This window comes from Dunckerocampus dactyliophorus, chromosome 12 (assembly GCF_027744805.1).
Source record: "Dunckerocampus dactyliophorus isolate RoL2022-P2 chromosome 12, RoL_Ddac_1.1, whole genome shotgun sequence".
NCBI classification, from domain to species: Eukaryota; Metazoa; Chordata; class Actinopteri; order Syngnathiformes; family Syngnathidae; genus Dunckerocampus; species Dunckerocampus dactyliophorus.
Window position 1 is genome coordinate 18,540,560 of NC_072830.1, and position 20,441 is coordinate 18,561,000.

The 20,441-nt window shown below is 40.9% G+C and overlaps 1 protein-coding gene across 1 annotated transcript; it reads right to left on the reverse strand.

The window, feature by feature from the left end:
- Positions 1 to 60: 60 nt before the first annotated feature.
- Positions 61 to 19,967, reverse strand: adamts8a (ADAM metallopeptidase with thrombospondin type 1 motif, 8a). The gene is made up of 9 exons (XM_054794111.1): positions 19,113 to 19,967; positions 14,307 to 14,546; positions 8,652 to 8,784; positions 8,406 to 8,573; positions 7,565 to 7,857; positions 4,896 to 5,079; positions 3,994 to 4,166; positions 2,405 to 2,580; positions 61 to 2,336 (listed from the first exon to the last, which is right to left on the reverse strand). Exons 1-9 carry the CDS (start codon positions 19,857 to 19,859, stop codon positions 1,592 to 1,594), a joined length of 2,859 nt encoding a protein of 952 aa, XP_054650086.1. The 5' UTR covers positions 19,860 to 19,967; the 3' UTR covers positions 61 to 1,591.
- Between the last annotated feature and the right edge of the window lie 474 nt (positions 19,968 to 20,441).

Consider the following 20,441-nt stretch of genomic DNA (forward strand, 5'->3'; position numbering starts at 1 on the left):
TGTTCATTTTTGACATAAATGTGTTTATTTGACAATTTATACAGACAAAACGATCTCAGAGACAGTAGCATCTGCCATGTTCATTATATTTAAAAAGAAAACAATAAATTAAAAGGAAGCTATGGTCATAAACTAGCATGGTCCTTCATTGAAGGGATATAGGCTTAATGCGCCTTCTCTTTTCTTTTGTGACGTACTGCAAATTAACAGGAGTAAAGACCCAAACATACACGTAAAAGTCTGAAAAGGTGGGTTTGGATATGATTGTTAATGCATAGGCAACATGAAAACAATAGCATTCATTTACACAACATGTGATAGGTATATCACATACTGAATATGTTCTACTGGAAATGGCTGCTACCTTCACCTGCAAGAGAACACAGAAATGTAACAACCTTCTCTTGGCTTATTTTTTTTGTCAGGGCCTTTGGATTTAAAAGAGTATTTGACACAAGTGTACACTCAAAGTCTGTCTTGATAAAAGCTTTCTATTTTTAAAGCCCAAGTGATCAAAAGGCTTACAGTGAAACTATGCTTATTTCTGGATTTAAAACAACAAAAACAAAAATCACATTTATTGTCATTAACGTGTAGAATCGAGAAGCAGTGAAACAGGAGCACACATGAGAAAGATTCCAACCACAACCCATTCCCTCAGCAAAAGATCAAACACCACATTGAAGCATCAATGACAGTATGTAAGACAGAGGTACAGTATATTTACACTATGTTGTGCATTAGTAGCTTGAAACTTTTAATCTTAAACTCTGGGCCATTTTGCTCAAAAAAGACCCCAAATAAATACATTGTTTTCTGAATGTACAAGGTCTACGTGTATCATATTGGTATCAAAATAAAGGGGATACTGTAAATGTACATATAGGTTTTACTGGATAAACGTAAAAGCTGCTTGTTCAGTGAGTTTTAGCGGAGGAGGAATGATACTGTTGAAACGGCTAAGGCCAAGTTTGTCGCGTTATTATGTTGTTTAATGAAATTATTCGCGGAATATGCTGGTCTCGGACTGGTCGCTTGTTTTTGCTTGAATTCTGTTTTCCTAAATTGATACTGAGCAATTACCATAGCAACACAGACACAACCCCGCAGCCCCCAATACTGAGATCATATGGTTTTAAAAGCTTAATGACATTTTTTTTTAGCGCCATTGTAAATGACAGATTTTTTTTTTTAATACAGTGGAATCTGCTTATGTTGACGGCCCTCAGTCTGGCTGATGGACATCGACATAACCGAAACCGAAACTAGCCGATGCTTGCACGTTTAGCCCTGTGGCTCTAGTCAGAGACATAAGGAGAATGGGCGATAATAAATTTAGTTTGTTGACATGTTTTCCCCCATTTGTGCATATTTTTATTTAGATTCTTCTGTTTTGTAGTCGACATAACAGGGTTCCACTGTATTTTGTAAATGATTCCAACCCAAACACAATAAATGAGTTGTTATTTCGAGTGGAGAAAGTACAAACACAGCACCTTCTATATATGGCATCTTATGACATTCCCGAGGTAGTTTTCCATTGTTTACTTCCAACAGTGGTTGTCACCAGCCCAACAGTACCACAGGTTCTTCATAGGCACTCGAGGTTGAAACATTCTCCGGAAACAGGCACAGGTTTTTTATTCTGATCACACTTCTCTGGTTCAACAGTCTTCCCAGTGTAGTCTATGCAGACGATGCTGCGGTGCCGCTCCCCCTGACCACAAGTTCGTGAGCAGGCGGACCAAGGTCCCATCTGCCAGATGGGGCAGGGCAGATCACCACAAGCCCTAATGTCCAAAGGCTTCAAGTCTTTATCACAAAGGCTAGAGAGAAAGCCTGCGCTGTCTCTGCACTCTACATTCCTCCTGGACCACCCGGAACCGCAACTCTTCGAACACTCAGACCACTCTCCCAACACCCAGTCAGGAACGCCGAAGGGATGAATCATATGCAAAGACGGAGAAGAGAACTTCTTCTCTTTAGGCTTGTTGAATGTTACATCTCTGGGGACGAAAAAGGAATATTTCACTTTGGGAGCACCGGCATCCCCCGCTGTGGCCAGAAGTTGAATGACGATGGCCTCTTTCAGCTGCATGAAACTCTGAATCCTCTCCAGCATGGTTGAGGAGCCGCTGTACTTCAGCACAGCACCAAGTACAGGGATGTCCTGTTCCACCGTCGATACGGAGAAGTTTCCATTAAGGATGTAACTCCCAGTCTCTCGCATTACAGCCAGATAGTTCCCGTCATGTTTGATTCCTCTGTGGCTCCGCTGTTTGATGTCAATATTGGTTGCACCCGCGGGAATAGTGACAATGTCGCTGTATCCATAGCTGAAAGACAACAGTCGGAACGTCAGAGATTTGATATTGACTCAATTAGTCCATGCATGGTGACTTACATTGCCTTGTTGTAGGACCCAGTGATCTTTCTACAGGTAAGACCGTTTCCTCCACATACGCCACACTTATCCACTCTCTTATTGGATCCAATCACCTGGTCACAGCCTGCCTTCACACACTGGCCTCGGACGCACACAGACGTGGTGTCAGGACCACAGGGTGTTCCGTCAATGACCTACAGAGATATGTTTACTGTATTATTATAGTTCATGTGAGAAGGACTTCCTATTTTCAATGCAAATTCTCTGTAGCAGGGGCATCCAAACTGTCCAATTCAGAAAAATGGAAAGACGCCTGGGGGCCACTTGATACATTTTGTGGATGAAGAATGCCAATCGTACCATTTGCATTTGCATTTGAAAATAAGATACACTTTCCGGAAAAATATGGGAAAATAAGGAAAATTGTGGACTTATGAAAACACGTCCACATCTTAAGTTTGTGTTATAGCTTGAAAATCTAATCTAATAATAGAGTAGAAGCGGTTTAGGTCAACATACCATCGGAATGGCTGACTGAAGTTGACATAGGCGGTTGCTGACATAACCACAACTGGCCATTGCTTGCACATTTACTTGCAACTTTGGCCAGTGGCATAAGGAGAATGTGCGATAATAAAGCATATTTTAACCTGTTGACATGGTTTTCCTTCATTTGTGCAAAATGGAAATGTCTGCATTTTGTTAGTTGCGGAGAGGGGTATGAAAGAACGGCTGAGAGGTCCACTGCAACAGCAGAAAGGAACTTGGGTCGTATGCGGAAAATTTGAAGGTAAGTGGCAGTTCCATTCCTGTTGCCCCTCCCACCCTTCTTTGTTTGTTCTTTTAGATAACCTCAATTTTGCGTCCGCAAAAACATGCGGGCAATAATGATGAAGTTGATACTGTGACAGTTTAACCATGTATATTGACATCGGCATTAGCGGGCACTTGTTTAATAATAAGAAGAACAAGGTGGACCAGGACTTAGACAGGATCTTGACATAGACTAGACTTTCCACTGTATAGCTTATTAACTTATTCAATCCCAGCCACTTTTCAAAAAACAAACCCTTCAGTTTTTTTAGACGATTTTGATTGATTTTTCCAGGCACACAGACTAGCGTGTTCTACGGCTATATAAACATGGAACCTACCCAAAGAAAGATTAGATCCTGTCTTTCATCAGATAAAAAAAGTTTGTTTCTACCTTTTTCCGTTATTTAGTAATGAGTGGTAGAACATAGGTAAGTTTCAGGAAAATATCAGTTCCTGACTAAAAAAAGGATTTACTCGCATGGCGATGGCTTTCCTTTTCTTTGGCGCACTGCCACTTGGGAGACATGCACAAGTGCATAAAGTTAACTAACAAGTGATGTTGTTAGTGTAGCTGCACAGGCACACACTGTATGCTTCCTGTCACTAATTCTCGAGCGAGGCTTGTTTTTATGAGCGCGTTCGAAAGCATGAAACGTTGTAACACGGACCATTGTAAACCGAGGGCCACCTACAGTTCATGTAAAAGGAAAACACAGATTCATTACTTGAATTCTCATCCTCATTTTTGCTTCTAATGATTTTGGACACGCAGTGCTGATGTATGCACATACCTTGGGTTCAAACACCTTAAATTCACTACTGCCCCTGGCCCGGCAGAATAGTTTGCATCTGTCCCTGGGAGACACTCCGGCGTACTTTGGTATCCAGTGTTTCATGTTCCCATTGTAGTCCAGGTAGTTTGGGCTGTTGTATTTCTCACACTGCTCCTCTCTGAAACTCTTTCCTATTAGGGGAATTCAGAATAAAACGTTTCAGTGTTGACACACAGAATGAGGTTTGAGAAACACTCAACACTCAAACATGCTTTTAGGGAACATGTTCAGCCATGTGTCCTGACTTAGTGAAAAGAAGATGACATGCTAACTGCATATGCTAAATGGACAAAATGTTCGCTATGGTCGTACTCACACAATCGTTTGTACTTTGCTGGACTTGGGCACCACACCCCCCTCTTTGTGCTTCGGTTTACTTGTCCCATCACTTGTACACTGCTCTATTACTGCAACTATCCTGATTTTCTGTGTTATTTCTAGTCTTATTTTGAGCCTTTCTGATGATTTTTTTGTGCAAGGTGACGGCTATGTTATAGGTGACAAAGCACATTAGTGTATTATCTAACAATATATTATTCATTAATAATGAATTTAGTTTACTATTAGAATAATAGTAAGGACTTACATGAGCCGTGGGTCGAAAATGGCCCCCAAGCTGCACTTTGGACAACACTACCCTGAGTCAACAATCACATCCGTTAACCCCCCGGAGTTATATTGCTATTCTATCATTCAGGGTCAAACCTATTTTTTTTTTGCCAACTGAATCATATTCTCACCACAGAAAAGCAATCAATTAATAATAAAGAATAATTGATAACAATTTCTAAAGCTCAATTTCATAGGTGCCAAATATATTATAACATAGAATGAAATAAATAATTTAATATGTGTCTCACCAGTGTTGTCGCAGGGCTCTGTGTTGCAGGATTGGTATTGAACCCTCTGTCCTTCGCAGTATTTGCCCCCATTCTGGGGCTCAGGGTTTGTGCACTCCCTATTGGAGAACTTGACCCCACCGCCACATGTCCTGGAACATTGCTGCCATGGTCCCCACGTGCTCCAGCCACCGTCCACAACCACCTGTGGTCAAGAAAAAAAAGAAGAAAAACACTTAGTAGTTGAAGAGCTTCTTTGCCACAGGAAGTCTCAACTGTGCAGACGAGACCACAGTCTGGGCTTCTGGGTCTGAGGCTGCCGTGGGTTGGCATGCCGTGACGCCAGCCTAATTCTGTGTTGAAGTTCGGCACGCGTCTACTGTCTGCCTGTACCCGCATTCTTGCTACATGTGTCACTCACCACTTGTGGAGCCTGCCGTGCTTCTACTTTCTGTGGCAACATTTTAAGTGTCTGTGCCTTTTCCAGACATTTACTGACTTTGGGCCAACTCCATTCCCACCTGCCAGTGCGTCTGGGTGCATAAACAGACGTCTGATAATAACACACGCAGAAGCTATAAAAGAATTCTCTCTTCAAAGGCCCCAGTTTTTGTATGATTCAGTTTTCTACAAAAAAAATGTCACCAAACCACAATGGCTGACTGAGAAATTTACATAACTGGTGAGGAGATGTCCATCCATCTATGCTGTTTCTCCTCATTAGGGTCGTGGGGATATGGAGAGGCGGGGTACACCCTGGACTGGTTGCCAGCACATATAGAGCGCACATTCATACCTATGGACAATTTAGAATTAACCTAACATGCATGTTTTTGTAATGTGGGAGTAAAGCGAAGTACCCGGAGAAAACCCACGCACGCACAGGCACAACATGCAAACAAGCGCAGACTCGAACCTAGGTCTTCCCAATGTCCTGACTGTGTGGCCAACATGCTAACTACTCGGCCACCGTACGGCGGTGAGTAGATATATTTTACTAACAAGGTTTGCTATTTTTGTCAGGTTATTAGACAAATATTGTTTGTGTCTGATCCAGGTGATGTTATAGTTTAGATGTTTGGAGTTCTAGTTACACTCGTTACATTTGGCTGAGCGCCAAATTTGCAAGCACCGGTGTATGCTGATATCACTGGTGGAAGTTGGTCACTAACTTGAAGTTACAAGCAGTAGTGTAGGTCAGGCAGTTGGCAGGTTGTTGACAATGTATTCGAAGATAAGGGGACTTATATTATTGGCAGTACAGTGTTGGTCTGGCAGTCACTTATTGCATTGGAGCTCCCCTGCGTTGTATACGTCAATGTGGCGCAATGGTAATACTGTTGGAGCTTAACACGGCCAACTGTGGTTTTAATCCTTGTGACTGGCCGGTTAAGTCCCCACTGAAGGGCCAGCTACTAAATGCACTGCCCAATACTATTATAAGTTCATAAATCTGAAATTGAATTTCTCAAAAGGGATTTAATAATGGCATCCAGACCATACCTGTCAACATTTGCAGTTGAAAATGAGGTAAATTTTCCAGAAAATTAGGGAAAATAAGATAATGAAATAATTATGAAAATAACCAGAACCTTGACGGCCCTTCGGACTGGCTGGCTGATGCATAAGCGACAAAACTGAAAATAGCCATTTACTTTTGACTTTGGCCAGAAACATCAGGAGAATGGGCCATAATAAAGGATTTTTGCAGTTTGTTGACACTGTTTTCTTCTCAATTTCATTTTCTTTTAGATTCTTCTGATTTCATACTTTATATTACCGTATATTCTTATCTAACGTAGCTGCTGCGCTGATTTGTTTTATACCTTTTTGACAATGACAATAACGCTTTCGTACATGCATTCCTAATCTAAAACATAAATAAATGGGTGCATTTTCTTTGTTGCGGTGGTAAAAATCCAGGTTAATTTTGCTTTTGCTAATGGTTTTATTTTGAAGCTTACTTTGCACTGAGCAGGAGGTCACTGTGTCCATGTTTCAATGCTGTGTAACAAGACAGTAGTTGCTGTTGTCGTTTCACGCTGCTTGCACGATAATGATGACGGTAACAAGACTACATAAAGCGACACATTTTTCATAGAAATTATTCCTTTGGGTGTCAAATTTTATTTCATTTTATTTGTCTTGCTTCAGATTACAACATAAAGTATTAAATAAATGATTACATAATTAAATAATATTAATTATTAAACACAATAACAAAGACCCATCTCAATTTGCACCACACATTTTGACCAATCACAAAAAACAGAACAGAACAGAAAAAAACTGAAAACAGAAAAACACACCAGAAAAAAACGAAAGCTCGTTCACTTGAAAGAAGCGACTCCCGTTGTTTACTTCAAAGAGTCGGCTCTAAGAACAGTTTAGCTCGCAGACGACCCATCACTAGTTTTTAGTAATAAGAAGAACACGGTGGACCATGACTCGATGACTTGGTCAACATAAACGGGTTGTCAACATAAGCGGGATCGACTTAAGCGGGTTCCACTGTAGAAAGTTTTTACTTTGCATTTTCTGGTGTTCCTGTACGAAAATGGGAATTGGTCTGACAAAATAATGAATAATTAACCCAAAAAAATGAATGTCCCGGAATAACCATTGTCTGCAGACCTTCATTATTCCAAACAAGCATACTGTACATATTTGGTATCTGTAGTTATTCTTACCAGTGGCTCGAACACCTCCTGTGTCGGCTTGCACACTCCATACAAGCATGTTCTGTTGAGACCACACGGGGTGCCGTCAGCCCATGGCAGGCTGCCGTTCTTTGTGGAGCACTGTGATGTTCCATCCTCTTGACACCACAGCTGGCTGCAAATATCATTGTCTGTTGTGTTGGGACAATGGAAGAATTCCTCTCCAAAAATCTGCTGGCACTGCTGGTTTAGGCTGTATTTGCTGCCGGGCAGCTCCTTGGGTAATGGCATACTACTCTCTGGAACATCCAGCAGACAGTCCCCTGTGGTTACAATACAACATCGTACTGAGCTAAAAGCAGATCATTTGTGATCTTTTTGAGTGTTATGGCAACAGAAAAAAAAAAAAATCAAGCCAAGTGTGTAATCTACATATTGAACATGCTTTTTGAGGCAAGTCTGTAATTATCGTCTAAATCAGACTTCTGTCTAATTAGCTTTTATGGCATTGAACATGCATTTTTGTCATGTTCCCAGTTTGGAATGAACATTGCCACGGGAGCTGTCTTTGGAGACATACTCCAACTGATAAACAGCATATTTTGCTGACACCAGCTGTTTCTTTAGAATATGTTCGTAGTATGACTCAGAGGAAAAGAAGGTTCGCCGATGTGGCTTGTGACGATGCAAGGGTTCAGAATGATAAACTATTCCTGTGGCTTATAATTTATGGAGGCAACATGTTAAAGCAGGAAAAACATACTTAAGGCGGAATATCGGTTTCAGCTGTTCATCTCTGAATCAGACTTAATTACAGGGTCTGTGGACATGGCAGATGTCTGCAATAATGAACGGTCTGATTTACACTCACCATGGCCATTGTCAAAGAACTCTGTGATGTAGAGAGCACTGCAAGGAGACCAAGGCATGGTTTTGTTGAGGCTAACAAACAACGGGGACATCAGATAATGCCCTCCAAGATCCCCAAACAACTTCTCGCACGTTTTGGAGTCATCGTGAGGCATGCTCAGCACATGACCTACGGGAGGAAAAAAGGGGGGAAACGCATGATAGACTGCAAAAGAAACCATAACAACACATGTGGTGACAAGCTAACCAAGCTCATGTGCAGCAGTGAAGGCAGCTTGCAGACCGTTGTCCTCAATTACGGAGCAGCTTCTCTTAGGATCGCACATCGTCCCAACATCGGCAACACCCAGAGTGTCACAGCTCTTTTGTCCACAGATGTCCTGCCACGCAAAGAAAACACACATAAAGAAGTATCACATTATTATTAATGTACAGATCAACATGTCCTAAAGACTGTGGTTCTCAATAATTTTCTGTCAAAATAATTTTCATGCCCCCGATTTGAAATACTGTTGAGAACCTGCAATGAATTCATCTACAGTCATGGAAAAAAACTATTAGACCACTCTTGTTTCTTCAGTTCATTGATCCATTTTAATGCCTGGTACAACTAAAGGTACATTTGTTTGGACAAATATAATGATGATAACAAATATAGCTCATAAGAGTTTAATTTAAGAGCTGAAATCTAGCAACTTCCATGGTTTTCTTGATAATAACCACTTAACCATAATCACTTAAGATCTTACATTAATAGCTATAGCATTATACTGGCAAAATATTTAACTGTTTTGAGCTATTTTTATTGTCATTGTTATATTTGGCCAACAATGGTACCTTTAGTTGTATCAGGCATTAAAATGAACAAGGGTGGTCTAATAATTTTTTCCATGACTGTATACAAACCACTGCATGAGTTGCTGGCACCAGCATAGATCAATCATTGGTAAAGACACCAAGATACCCGTCAACCTTGAAGACATTTTCTGACATTTTCTGTCTTCTATAGTCCCCCTGCTTCTTACCCCCCTGACACCTAACCCCTGAGAAGCACTGCCTAAAGGAGTAGCAAATAGCAGAGGTTATTTAATTGTACCTCTTCTCCATATCTATTACAGATAGTTTGTTCACTTCCTGTGTTTAACATTTACAGTGAAGTCTATTTAGTTAGTCTATTTTATTTAGTCGACGGCCCTTAGATTGGCCGACTCACGTCGACATAAGCGTAAGTAACTTTGGTCAGAGACATAAAGACAATAGACGATAATAAAGGCTTTTTCAACCTACGGCAGTTTATTGACATCATTTTCCTCTACCTTTGGTTCTATGCTGAAGCTTTGAAGATAAGTGGCAGTTCCTTTCCTGTTGCCCCACCAACCCTTCTTTGTTTGTTTTTATTGATTTTGACCACAAATCTGCTTTAGCAAAAACACGTAAGCAATAATGGTGAAGTTAACAATACTACAAGACATCTACCTGACAGTGACATCTCAAGATGCTGATGAGACGGCATGATTATTTCACAGGCGTGCCTTAAGTTGGCCACAAAAAAAGGCCACTCCAAAATGTGGAGTTTAACTGTATTGGGGCTAGTCCGGTGGTGTCCGAAAACCAGTCAGTATCTGCTGTGACCACCATTTGCCACTTATGCCGCATATACACTGCTCCAGAGTATCCCAAACATGTTGGGTGAGTATGCTGGCCATGCAAGTAGTGGGATGTTTTCAGCACAACACAACAATGAGCCTGAGGCTCTCATCTCAGTAAAAAATTGTGCTTGCGGAGACTTCACGGCACACTGATGTTCACAGCCCAGAAGACACCTGGACATGGAGCTTCAGTCAGTGTGTACATCTTGTTCCACAAAAGGATCTGCCACTCATGCATGCATGCACACACAGAGCCAAGTCTATGTATGGCTCGGAACAATATTGCATTTGCACATACAGAATACACCAATAAGATGCATGTTTTCACTGTATGCAACAGTTTTGAGTTCATTGTGAGTTTCATAACAAGCCTGCTGTCATATCGGACATTCTCTTATGACTTTGGAATATATGGCTTACACATTTAAGATGGACCTGGCTAGGCACTCCAGCCGGACCATGGCTTCATCATGTCATGGTTGATTTGTGACGGCACTAAAGTTAGCTCATCCACGAGTAGCATAGTGTACTCTACATTTCAAAGCAAATCTCCGCATGAAGAGAAAGAAAAACACACACAAAAAAAATATGTTTCCATCATATATTTATGAGCATGTCATTCAGTGTGTGGACTGCGTTTTTCATCAAACTGCACCATTTCCCGTACATTAATTTGATTGTGGTGGGCTACACCGAATACATTTAGACTGCCACAAATAGATTTGGCGCTACCTGTTCGCCTTCGCCCATAAACGCATTATAATGGAACTGTCTGTGAATGTAGTTGGTCTTTACAACTCTGTACATTAGGTGGTGGCATGCATCGTGACTCCGCTTCTTAACACACCTCATACACACCTGCTCTGGGAGAGAATAAGAAGACGTAGCAGGAAAAATCAGTATTGCCATTCGGATAGTATGATAACCTTGGGTAAAAATATCACGGTTTGATGGTTTCACAGTATAATAATTACAGCTCTAAAATGTGTTATTTTGAAACATCTTTATTTAAAAGAAGAATAAAAAATGTTCCCTGTTGTCTTTTTTAAACAATATAATATAACAGAATGGAAGTGGAACAGATGTATTTAAAATTAATAACAAAAAAAACCCTGAATTGTTTCTAAATAAATAAAATACACTTCTAAAAAGCATTCTACGGTGGCTAATTCTTCGACTCATGTCACAAAAACATAAATATTTTCTTACTGAAAAATGCAAGCCCTGGCTCAATCAGTGGCTCAAAAAGGTCACAACATAAATAATTGTTTAAAACTCATTATTGTTTCATAGCATGGTGAATGTGCAGGTCACAACTTGTCGATAAGTGTTTTGGAATTGTCGGATTGTGTATTTGCTGGGTTTTTATCATTTTGCTTGTCTCACCAAGTTTCACTTCCAGGTCATGTGACTGTTGTTAGCAGCTGTTGCTAAGTGGTTGCTGCATGTTGTTCAGTGGAAAGTAAACGGTTTATACCACCACTGCATCACATCTCCACATTTGGTGACCCTCAGCTTGAGTAATATATTGGCCGACAACGATGACAACAGCCTGGCAGTATCGGTGGAATGGCGAAACGTGTGCCTTCATCGAGCTCTGCCGGTCATTACTGTGCATGCATATACAAGGAGACATGTTGTAAATTGAGTAAATGTTCTAAATGTGCATCCTTTTGAAGGACTCTTTCATGTGAGTGCAATGTTTTCACTTAATAATGCTATATTTGTGTGATTTGTCATTTACTGTACGTTTTAAGCTGCAACGTGCAACTGCAAGCGATTAAAAAATGACATTTGCGACATGTTAGGTTATGATATTCACGTTAACATGTCGAAAAGTGCTAGCTATGCTGCGGTGGTTAAGTTGCCGACTTTTGGCAACACATCTCATGCCCGTGATTTCAGCACATCAAAGCCCAGTTCCAATTGTGAGGAATAACACAAGACATGACCAAGTATTTCCACATAGTGACCGCGTTGGACCTCCACTTTCTCTCATACCTTAGGACAGTGTGACGGGCTATTTTAGCAGTTTTGAAAGCGTGATATTTTCATACCGTAGTATACCTTTAAACCGGTAACCGGCCCATGCCTACGTAGACTAGACTCGGTTTTGCGAGAAAGTGACTCGCAAGTTTTTCTGGTCTTATTGAAGATTTTTGGAGACTCTGACATGAAAGGTCGTATTGTTGCTGTGCTGTGAGTCCGTGTCCCATCTCAAAGCACTCAGTCTTGTTTGTGGCTCACTTTTTATCCTCCTCTCCTGCAGCATACATTACAATTACATTCCTGGGCGTCATGGTGAATTACGCAAATTAGACGATGGTGTCATTTAGCGGTACCCGCAACCCACCAGTACACTAACTCACAAATACTGTAGACTCAATAGTGACTTTTGGTTTAGTGTTTAGCATAACATTTCTATGGCCTACGACAAGGCATTGAAGCATTGTTTTCATATGAAATGACATTTGTTGGTTTGTTTATTAATGGCATTTTCACATTTTCCATCTGAAACAAATCACTTAAAACCACATGAAACCATATACAGTAAATCTTCCTTACCTCCGCCTATTATTATCAGACATCACTTCAAGAAATATCCAAGTTGTACTGTATCTATGCTGTATCTATGTCATCAATCAATAATTTTGGCGGTTGACGGACCCCCCAAAAGGGAGGGGTTATATGATAGAATGACTATGTATTGAATAATAGTGTCACAAAACTAGCGAGAAACTAAACACATACACAATCAATGGTCAAGAATGTGGTGTTGATGGAGAACTGGTATTGCACATCATTGATATCTGTTCTGAACCTCATGATACACGTCATTATTATTTGGCATGAGCCTCATGTAAATGAATGTATATAAAACCAGGGACCACTCTTCTCTCTCTCCACTTCTAGCTGTGTCTGAGTGTAATTATTTATATTTATATTTTTAGTAATTATATCCCACAACACATAAAGGCGTTGCTGTATTGCAGTTTGTGTGTTGACAGGATTGTGCAAAAACAACCCAACCAAATTCCATGAAACACTGTAAATGGTTGGCCAAGTGAGCCAAGTGGGAACGCTTTGCCCCGCCTCGCAACCATAGTTACGTGTGGAACCATAGGCTCCAGCTTACCAGTGACCCTAATAAGGACAAGCGGTACAGAAAATAGAAGAGTGGCCAGTGAGACAGAGCAGATAATGCTCAACATAGAGGACTGGTGTGGAACAATATGTCTTTCCACGTCGTGATGTTCCAATCAAGTCAGATGTATGTGTTTAGGATCTGCACTCTACTACTGATAGTCCAGTCAAGAAAATATGCAAAAACCACAGTGCATATTCAATACCAAATGTCTATTGGAGGTCCAAGTTATGATGAGGTTTGCGAAGGAATATTTCTTTGAGCACTACAATTTACTATCCATCTTCTATGCCACTTATCCTCACTAGGGTGGCGGATATGCTGGAGTCTATCCCAGCTGACATCGGGCAAGAGGCGGGGTAAACCCTGGACTGGTCGCCAGCCAATAACCTATAGACAAACAAACATTCATACCTATGGGCAATTTAGAGTCACCAATTAACCTAACATGCATGTTTTTGGAATGTGGGAGGAAAACGGAGTACCCGGAGAAAACCCACGCACACACAGGGAGAACTTGAAAACTCCACACAGAGATGCCCAACGGAGATTCGAACCCAGATCTTCCCCCAGCCAACATGCTAACCACTAGGCCACCGTGCGGCCCTACAATTTACTAGTACTAGTTAAATATTGGTCCTTCATATGAGCCCATTTTAATCGTTCGAAAGCACTGGGCTAACCACTGGGCTATGGTAAATTTGCCATACCATTAAACACTATGGCCACGTAACTGATAGAACGTCAGAAAAAAGCTGATTTTAGGAAAACAGAAGACAATTCAAACCATAAGTCTTTAAATGGGACAAAATGTCCACTAAGAGTCACTGAGTAATCAGCTTAGCTATTTACATTTTCACATCTACAGTCTTTTTCAAGCAAAATGGCCAAAGGTTTTAGCGGTTAATACAAGATGATTATGGTGTTCCGCAAGGTTCAGTTGTTTGACCACTACAATTTAGTTCATCATGTAATTTCTAGTCAGTGCTCTTTAAACTCTGTCAGACACTAATGTTAACTTGTTAGTGTTGCTGGTTTCCGATGAATAAATAATTTGACTGGGCTTTGCTATTCAAGAACAAAAGTCTCCACAGTATTTGCCACTTACCTCTCTGGTGAAGAGCATGGCTGTATCAAAGTGCTCTGGGTGTCTCTGACTTGGTGGGTTGAATAGCTGCTGCCAAGAGCAAAAGTTTCTAAGGGCTACTCCTCCATTGCTGGAAACATCTGGACCAACTTCCTCATCCTCTATCACTAACAACTTCACCACCACCATGTTGACTGAATTCTTGATGCTGGGGTGCTTGTACAGTTGGGCAGTCATTGACATTAACGTCAAAATGTAGTGCTGGAGACAGGAAGACAAAAGGGAAATTGCTTAGAAAGCTTGCAAGGTAAATGACAAAGGAATGTTGTTCATGACAACATATTGAGAGTAGGGATGCTCCGATCGCTCGACCACTGATCAGTATCACAGTATCACTAGGTGTCAGTAATTGTTTGGTGAGAAAAGCACCAGACTTGATCGCAGGTATAAAAAGCTTTTATTGCAGGTTTAAATGATCTCGCAACAGGCACTGTCATAACAACATAAGAATCATAATGATAACGCAGGCTACTGTTGAGGCCCACGGCAAGCTAAACCTCAATTATGAATCCTTGATGTCACGTGACGAACACAATAACTGCGACACAAATAAGCACGTGTTTTATTTATTTTTAAATGGCCTATTTTCTCTGACTATAGCTACTATATTGGGTAATAATAATGCAAAGGTCGCTGTAAGGGTGTTATTTCATGTCTAGCGGGCTCTAATAATGTTAAAACTCGTACCTAGAAGGGTGTAAACAGTTTTTATGCCATAAATACGAAAATATTCCATTTATAAATATGAAATTCACTTATCACGGTTGGGTGTGGAACCAATTAACCGTGATAAACATGGGATTACATATATACATACAGTACATGTAACATACTCCACATTCTTGTGGAAAATCCAAATTTCCCTTATTTTGCCTCATTTAACCATGTCACGATGCGTGGTTCCCGATACGATTCAATGACGATATTGGTTCTTTTAGAACGATAAGATCCGAAACGATTCAGCAGCTTTAAATAGATTTCAGTAACGTTTTAGCCAAAAATTCAACCAGTGTGACTGTGAAATAAATAGGTGGAGTTTCCTAGATCACTGCTGTTTTTTGTAAGGGAATCAGGTATAAACGATTAATAATACTGACATGTTTAAGAATAAATTAGCAGTGAGTACAAATCAACTGTATTTCACAGGTCCACTACAACTCCCGTGGCCACCACATATCCGGACGACAATGACGTCACCGACAGGCAGACTGTAACGTTTAATGTCTTTATCATTAAAAGTGCTTAAAATAAGCACATCCATATAAAACCTGCCGTGCTTAAATCCAATTATTCCTTTACTGGTATCGTATCATTTATTGTTTAAAATACCATTTTTATATATTTTATATGATTTTGTCTTGTTTTTTCTGTTGTTGTATATGAGCTTGGCTATATTGTACCAAAATTGTACCATATTACAAACCTATGGTGAATTACATGTGTGATAGGGTGAATTAGATGTGACTCAGATGCTGAATCACAGATGTGTACAGAGCCAGTGCACACACCAGGTGTGCAAAGGCGGAATTGAGCATGAATGTCATCTAACTCATGGTCGCTGTATTTTCATTCCATGGTTGCTACATTTGTGTGCTGTCACCTAAACTGTGCTGTTGCCATCTGGAGGGAATGAGGGGAGCAGATGTCATGAAGGCTGAAAATGACGTGGAATATTTAGACTCTTCTCCTTGTCTTTCGCTAAGTGAATAATTAAGATTGATCCTCTCATTGAACTTGCAAGTGGAAAGACTTACATTGAAATAATCCGATGCCCACTGGCCATGACTTTCATGTGAAGCAGCAACAGGCATGTCTTTGCCATAATGACGTTTTCTTTCAAGTCAAAACCAGTACAACACACGTTGGGAATGGACTTTTTATGCTTTTAGGCTATGACGTTTAGAGTGTAAACATCACTGATGCTGTGACATAACAAACACGGATCAGGTTTATCTGTCTGAACTTTGTCTATTTTACCACGTCTGTCTGTTAAACCACTGTGGCTGAGAAGAGTGTTACATGTCAGGCCGGCAATTTGGTCAACTCAAGACAATTTGTTGATTTTTAGTCTAATTTAAACCCATAAAAACCACAAGACCCATTTGTGCTTAAAGAAAAATAATGGGGGATATCCCACAGACAGTGGAACATTTATGATGTTTTTTTTTTTTTTTAGATTTAAATAAAATTCTGCAAGTTGATGTTGAAGTTGTGTGATGTTGTGTGATGTTACATATATGTTACATAAATGTCATCCTTATTTGAAAGTAACTCAACCTGACACTTTTTGTGCTTACTAGCACTGGGGAACCTCGATTAGCATCCGCCCCGGCTAGCGTGTTTTTCGGTTAATGTCGAAAATGCACACCCGAATTTGACCTCGGTTTGCGCACACATTCCGTTTAGCGTACATTATGGCGCACGCCTTGTCGTGTTATTAATACACTGCATTAGCATCTTTAGCAAGCTAACAAAATGGCAACCGAAGTCAGTTATGACGCCCCATTTATGATGTCATCGGCATTTGATTCTAAAAATGTTAACAAAAAACACACTTTTATTGTTTTTGATTTATACTTTTACACGCCTAAAACATATAAAGGACGAATTAAGGAGAAAAACGAACATTTAAGGTTACTTTTGTTGAATTATGTTTCTCACCTTTACCAAAATGCTGGCACTTGCAACTTTCTTTGGCTTCACTTTGGGTTACTGAGGTGAGAAACACGATCAAATTCAAGAAATAACTCATGGCAAAACTGGAAGGTGGTGTTGATCTTGCTGCCACATCTTGTCTTTGGGAAAAGTCACGTCAAGAATCATGTCTTCAATGAACGTAAATGTAACCTTAAACGTTCATTTACCCTTTTCACTCATCATTTACATGTATTTATATGCATTTCCAATTGTTTTCTGAATGTAAAACTATAATTGTAAAACTATAAAAATGCGTTTCAAGTTAACATTTTTGGCTTTCTGAATTGTCTTCTAACTCTAACTAAGGTTCCACTGCAGTACTACAAATGTACTTTGAATTGAAAGAAAGAACATATCCATCCATCCATTTTCTATGCCGCTTATCCTCACTAGGGTAGCAGGTATGCTGGAGCCTATCCCAGCTGACTTCGGGCAAGAGGCGGGGTACACCCCGGACTGGTCGCCAGTCAAACGCAGGGCACATACAGTATAGACAAACAACCATTCATACCTATGAGCAATTTTTTAAATGTGGGAGGAAACCGGAGTATCCGGAGAAAACCTACGCACGCACGGGGAGAACATGCAAACTCCACACAGAGATGCCCAACGGAGATTCGAACCTAGATCTTCCCGATCTCCTGACTGTGTGGCCAACATGCTCACTACTACGCCCAGAGAGAACATATGTTAATTCAAAATAACTGAAAATAACTCAGTGGCTGATTTGCCACATCAGGCTTCAATCTTAAGGCTAATTATTAGCCATATTTTCCTCTCTTGTTTTATATGATTTAATTCATAAATTATGCTAAGAACAGTTAAATTTTAATCGTAATATCTGACACACTATTAAATCACCATTAATGGCAAAATAACCTTTTGGACATGAGCTAGCTTACCTGACACATTGCTGTTTTGGGGGAGCCATATCCTGGCATAGTCACATGACTGTCACATGACAACCCCTCCAAAATGTTTCCTGTATCTCAATTAGGGACTTCATGGTTCACACCAGTAGAAATGTGTGAGTCATGAACGTATCGTTCCAAACTCAAGCGAGTTAATGAATTGAGACTCACGGGTACTCGTCTCTGTTAGCTCGTTCACTCAATCAGCTTTGCTACTACTAGCTAAATTAAAAAAGGAAACCAGTTTACATGCCAGGACGCGATTAAATGCGGAGTTGGAGTGGCGGGGGGGTTGAACGTCACCACCGATTTATTCACAACTTGTTTGCACGTGCGAGGTTTGCATGCGCTCATGACAGGTGACTCGATTAAATAAGTACCCAATTCACTTCAGTGAATAAGAACACAATTCAGTAAAAGGAATGAAGTTTTTCATCACTACAAGTCAAGCTCAAAGCCTTATAGGAAAAATGTAATGGTAATGGTAATGATTTTGGTTACTTAGAAAATGCTTAAAAAGTTACATTGAAGAACATCGCATGTTTACACAAGTCAACATATCCAAAAAGGAGTAGAAAGAAGTTTATTTAATTTATCCATGTGTCTGCAATTACCCATTATTTGTTCACTGCCTGTGACAGTTTAGTGATTTTTCATTAGTAAACGAAAAGGACAAAAAATGTAGTAGTCAATTTAATAGGGTTTATAGATTAAAAAATAAATGGAATAGCACAAAATAGAAAAATAAGTAAGCAAAAGTGTAGTGTTTCAGATGATTTTAGGACATTTAAAGTGTCCTTATGGGTTCAATTCAAACAATTTGATGCTGCCAAGAAAGGAAACATGGATTTTGCCACTGACACTCACATGGAATTCACATTAAATATGTGAGTTATGAATCATGGGAAGCATCTCCCATGCTGCCAAATCGTGACCAAGTCGTAAGAAATGTGTTTCCGCATTTTTTTTCATTTCTGCTGCCTGACTTCCTTCCAAGTTTCAATACTCCGAACATCAAAAACACCTAATCTCATCCATGTCTTCCCGCTAAAGAACATTTTATTCTTTTGGTCACCTGGTCTCACATTATAAGCTGAAGGATGAGATCAACTTTGTTAGTGAATGCTACCAAACATGCAAAGAACGGAGGGTGTCTAACCTTGATTTCATCCCCGTAGAATTGTGTCATGCTGGAATCTGCCACCACCAAGGTCTCTATGAACCGTGGCGCGGACACGAAGCGTCTCTGGCGAGATTCCCCCCGTGCGTTGTTGCTGCGGCGCGTAAAACTAAAACCCTGCTTGTGGTTCTCCGGTCCATCCGCTTCATCTGCGTGATCAAACAGGAAAGGAACACCGTGGCGTTTGGACAAGGTCCTCCTCTTGATCACATGCAGCTGTTGGGCAGAGTGTGACCCGAAGCCTCCTGGAAATTTGGGCTCAATGATGTACTCGTTCCCTTCTGTTATGAAGGAGCCATAGACCCCAGAACACAGACTCAGAGCCACAACAGAGTCCTGATCTTCATCTACGTTCCCTGAATAAAAACAACTTCTCAGCTGTCCTTCACTCTCCTCCGCCTGGTTGATGAGATTGCGGAGATCCTCACCCGGTGACGATTGCGCACCTGAAACACTGCGTAGAGCGGCAAAGTCTTTGGCTTGTATGCGCTTAATGGTGAAGTAAGGTGCGATGAAACTGGTGTCAGGGATGAGATTCAGCGTCAAGTCTTTGCCAAAGGCGCTGAGGAGGACTCTTGCCTGGTCCTCGCTTCGTTTCCAGAAGCGACCGGTGACTCTTCCGTTTATCCGAACAGGTACGACCTCCTCGGATTCAAACCAAGCGGAGAGCGCCGGATGGAAGCCGCACAGAAGCAGTAAACAAAGACCAGAACACATCTTCTCCATTCAAAATGTCCCTTCGTCTGCCTTTAGTAGTCAAAGCAACGTCCTCTGGAAAGCACTGACTCTCTCACATAGTTTTCCGTCAATGGTAGTGTGTGTCTCAGACCTTGTTGTGTCACTCACTGCAGTCAGGACACAGCGGGTTGGGTATTTATACTTGCTGCTCCTCTTCAGACTGGAGGGTTGAAGGGGAGGGGGTGTTTTTTTTCGTTGTTGATAATATCACTTGCTGGAAATCCTCCTCCCACTCGCACTCGAGAAAGTGGAGGATAAAATAGACCCAATGAGAATAAGCCACCCCCTACCCTTGTGGAGCAAGTCGTCAACCACGCTCCTATTATTAACCCAGCATGCGGGATAGTGGGCAGGACATCTGCACTATGCATAGCTGCTCGTCCGCTGCTCCAGTTATTTCATAGACTTGTGTGTTTGAGTGACAGACCCCCACCGAATCCCCCCCCCACCCTCTCCAGGGCCCCGCTGAGGCCTATGTAATTTATTGCTGCCTAAAGAAAGACACTTGTGTGCTTACATTGCAGAGAGACATATTGTCGAGACACGGACGCTCTTTTCAAGCTTTACTGC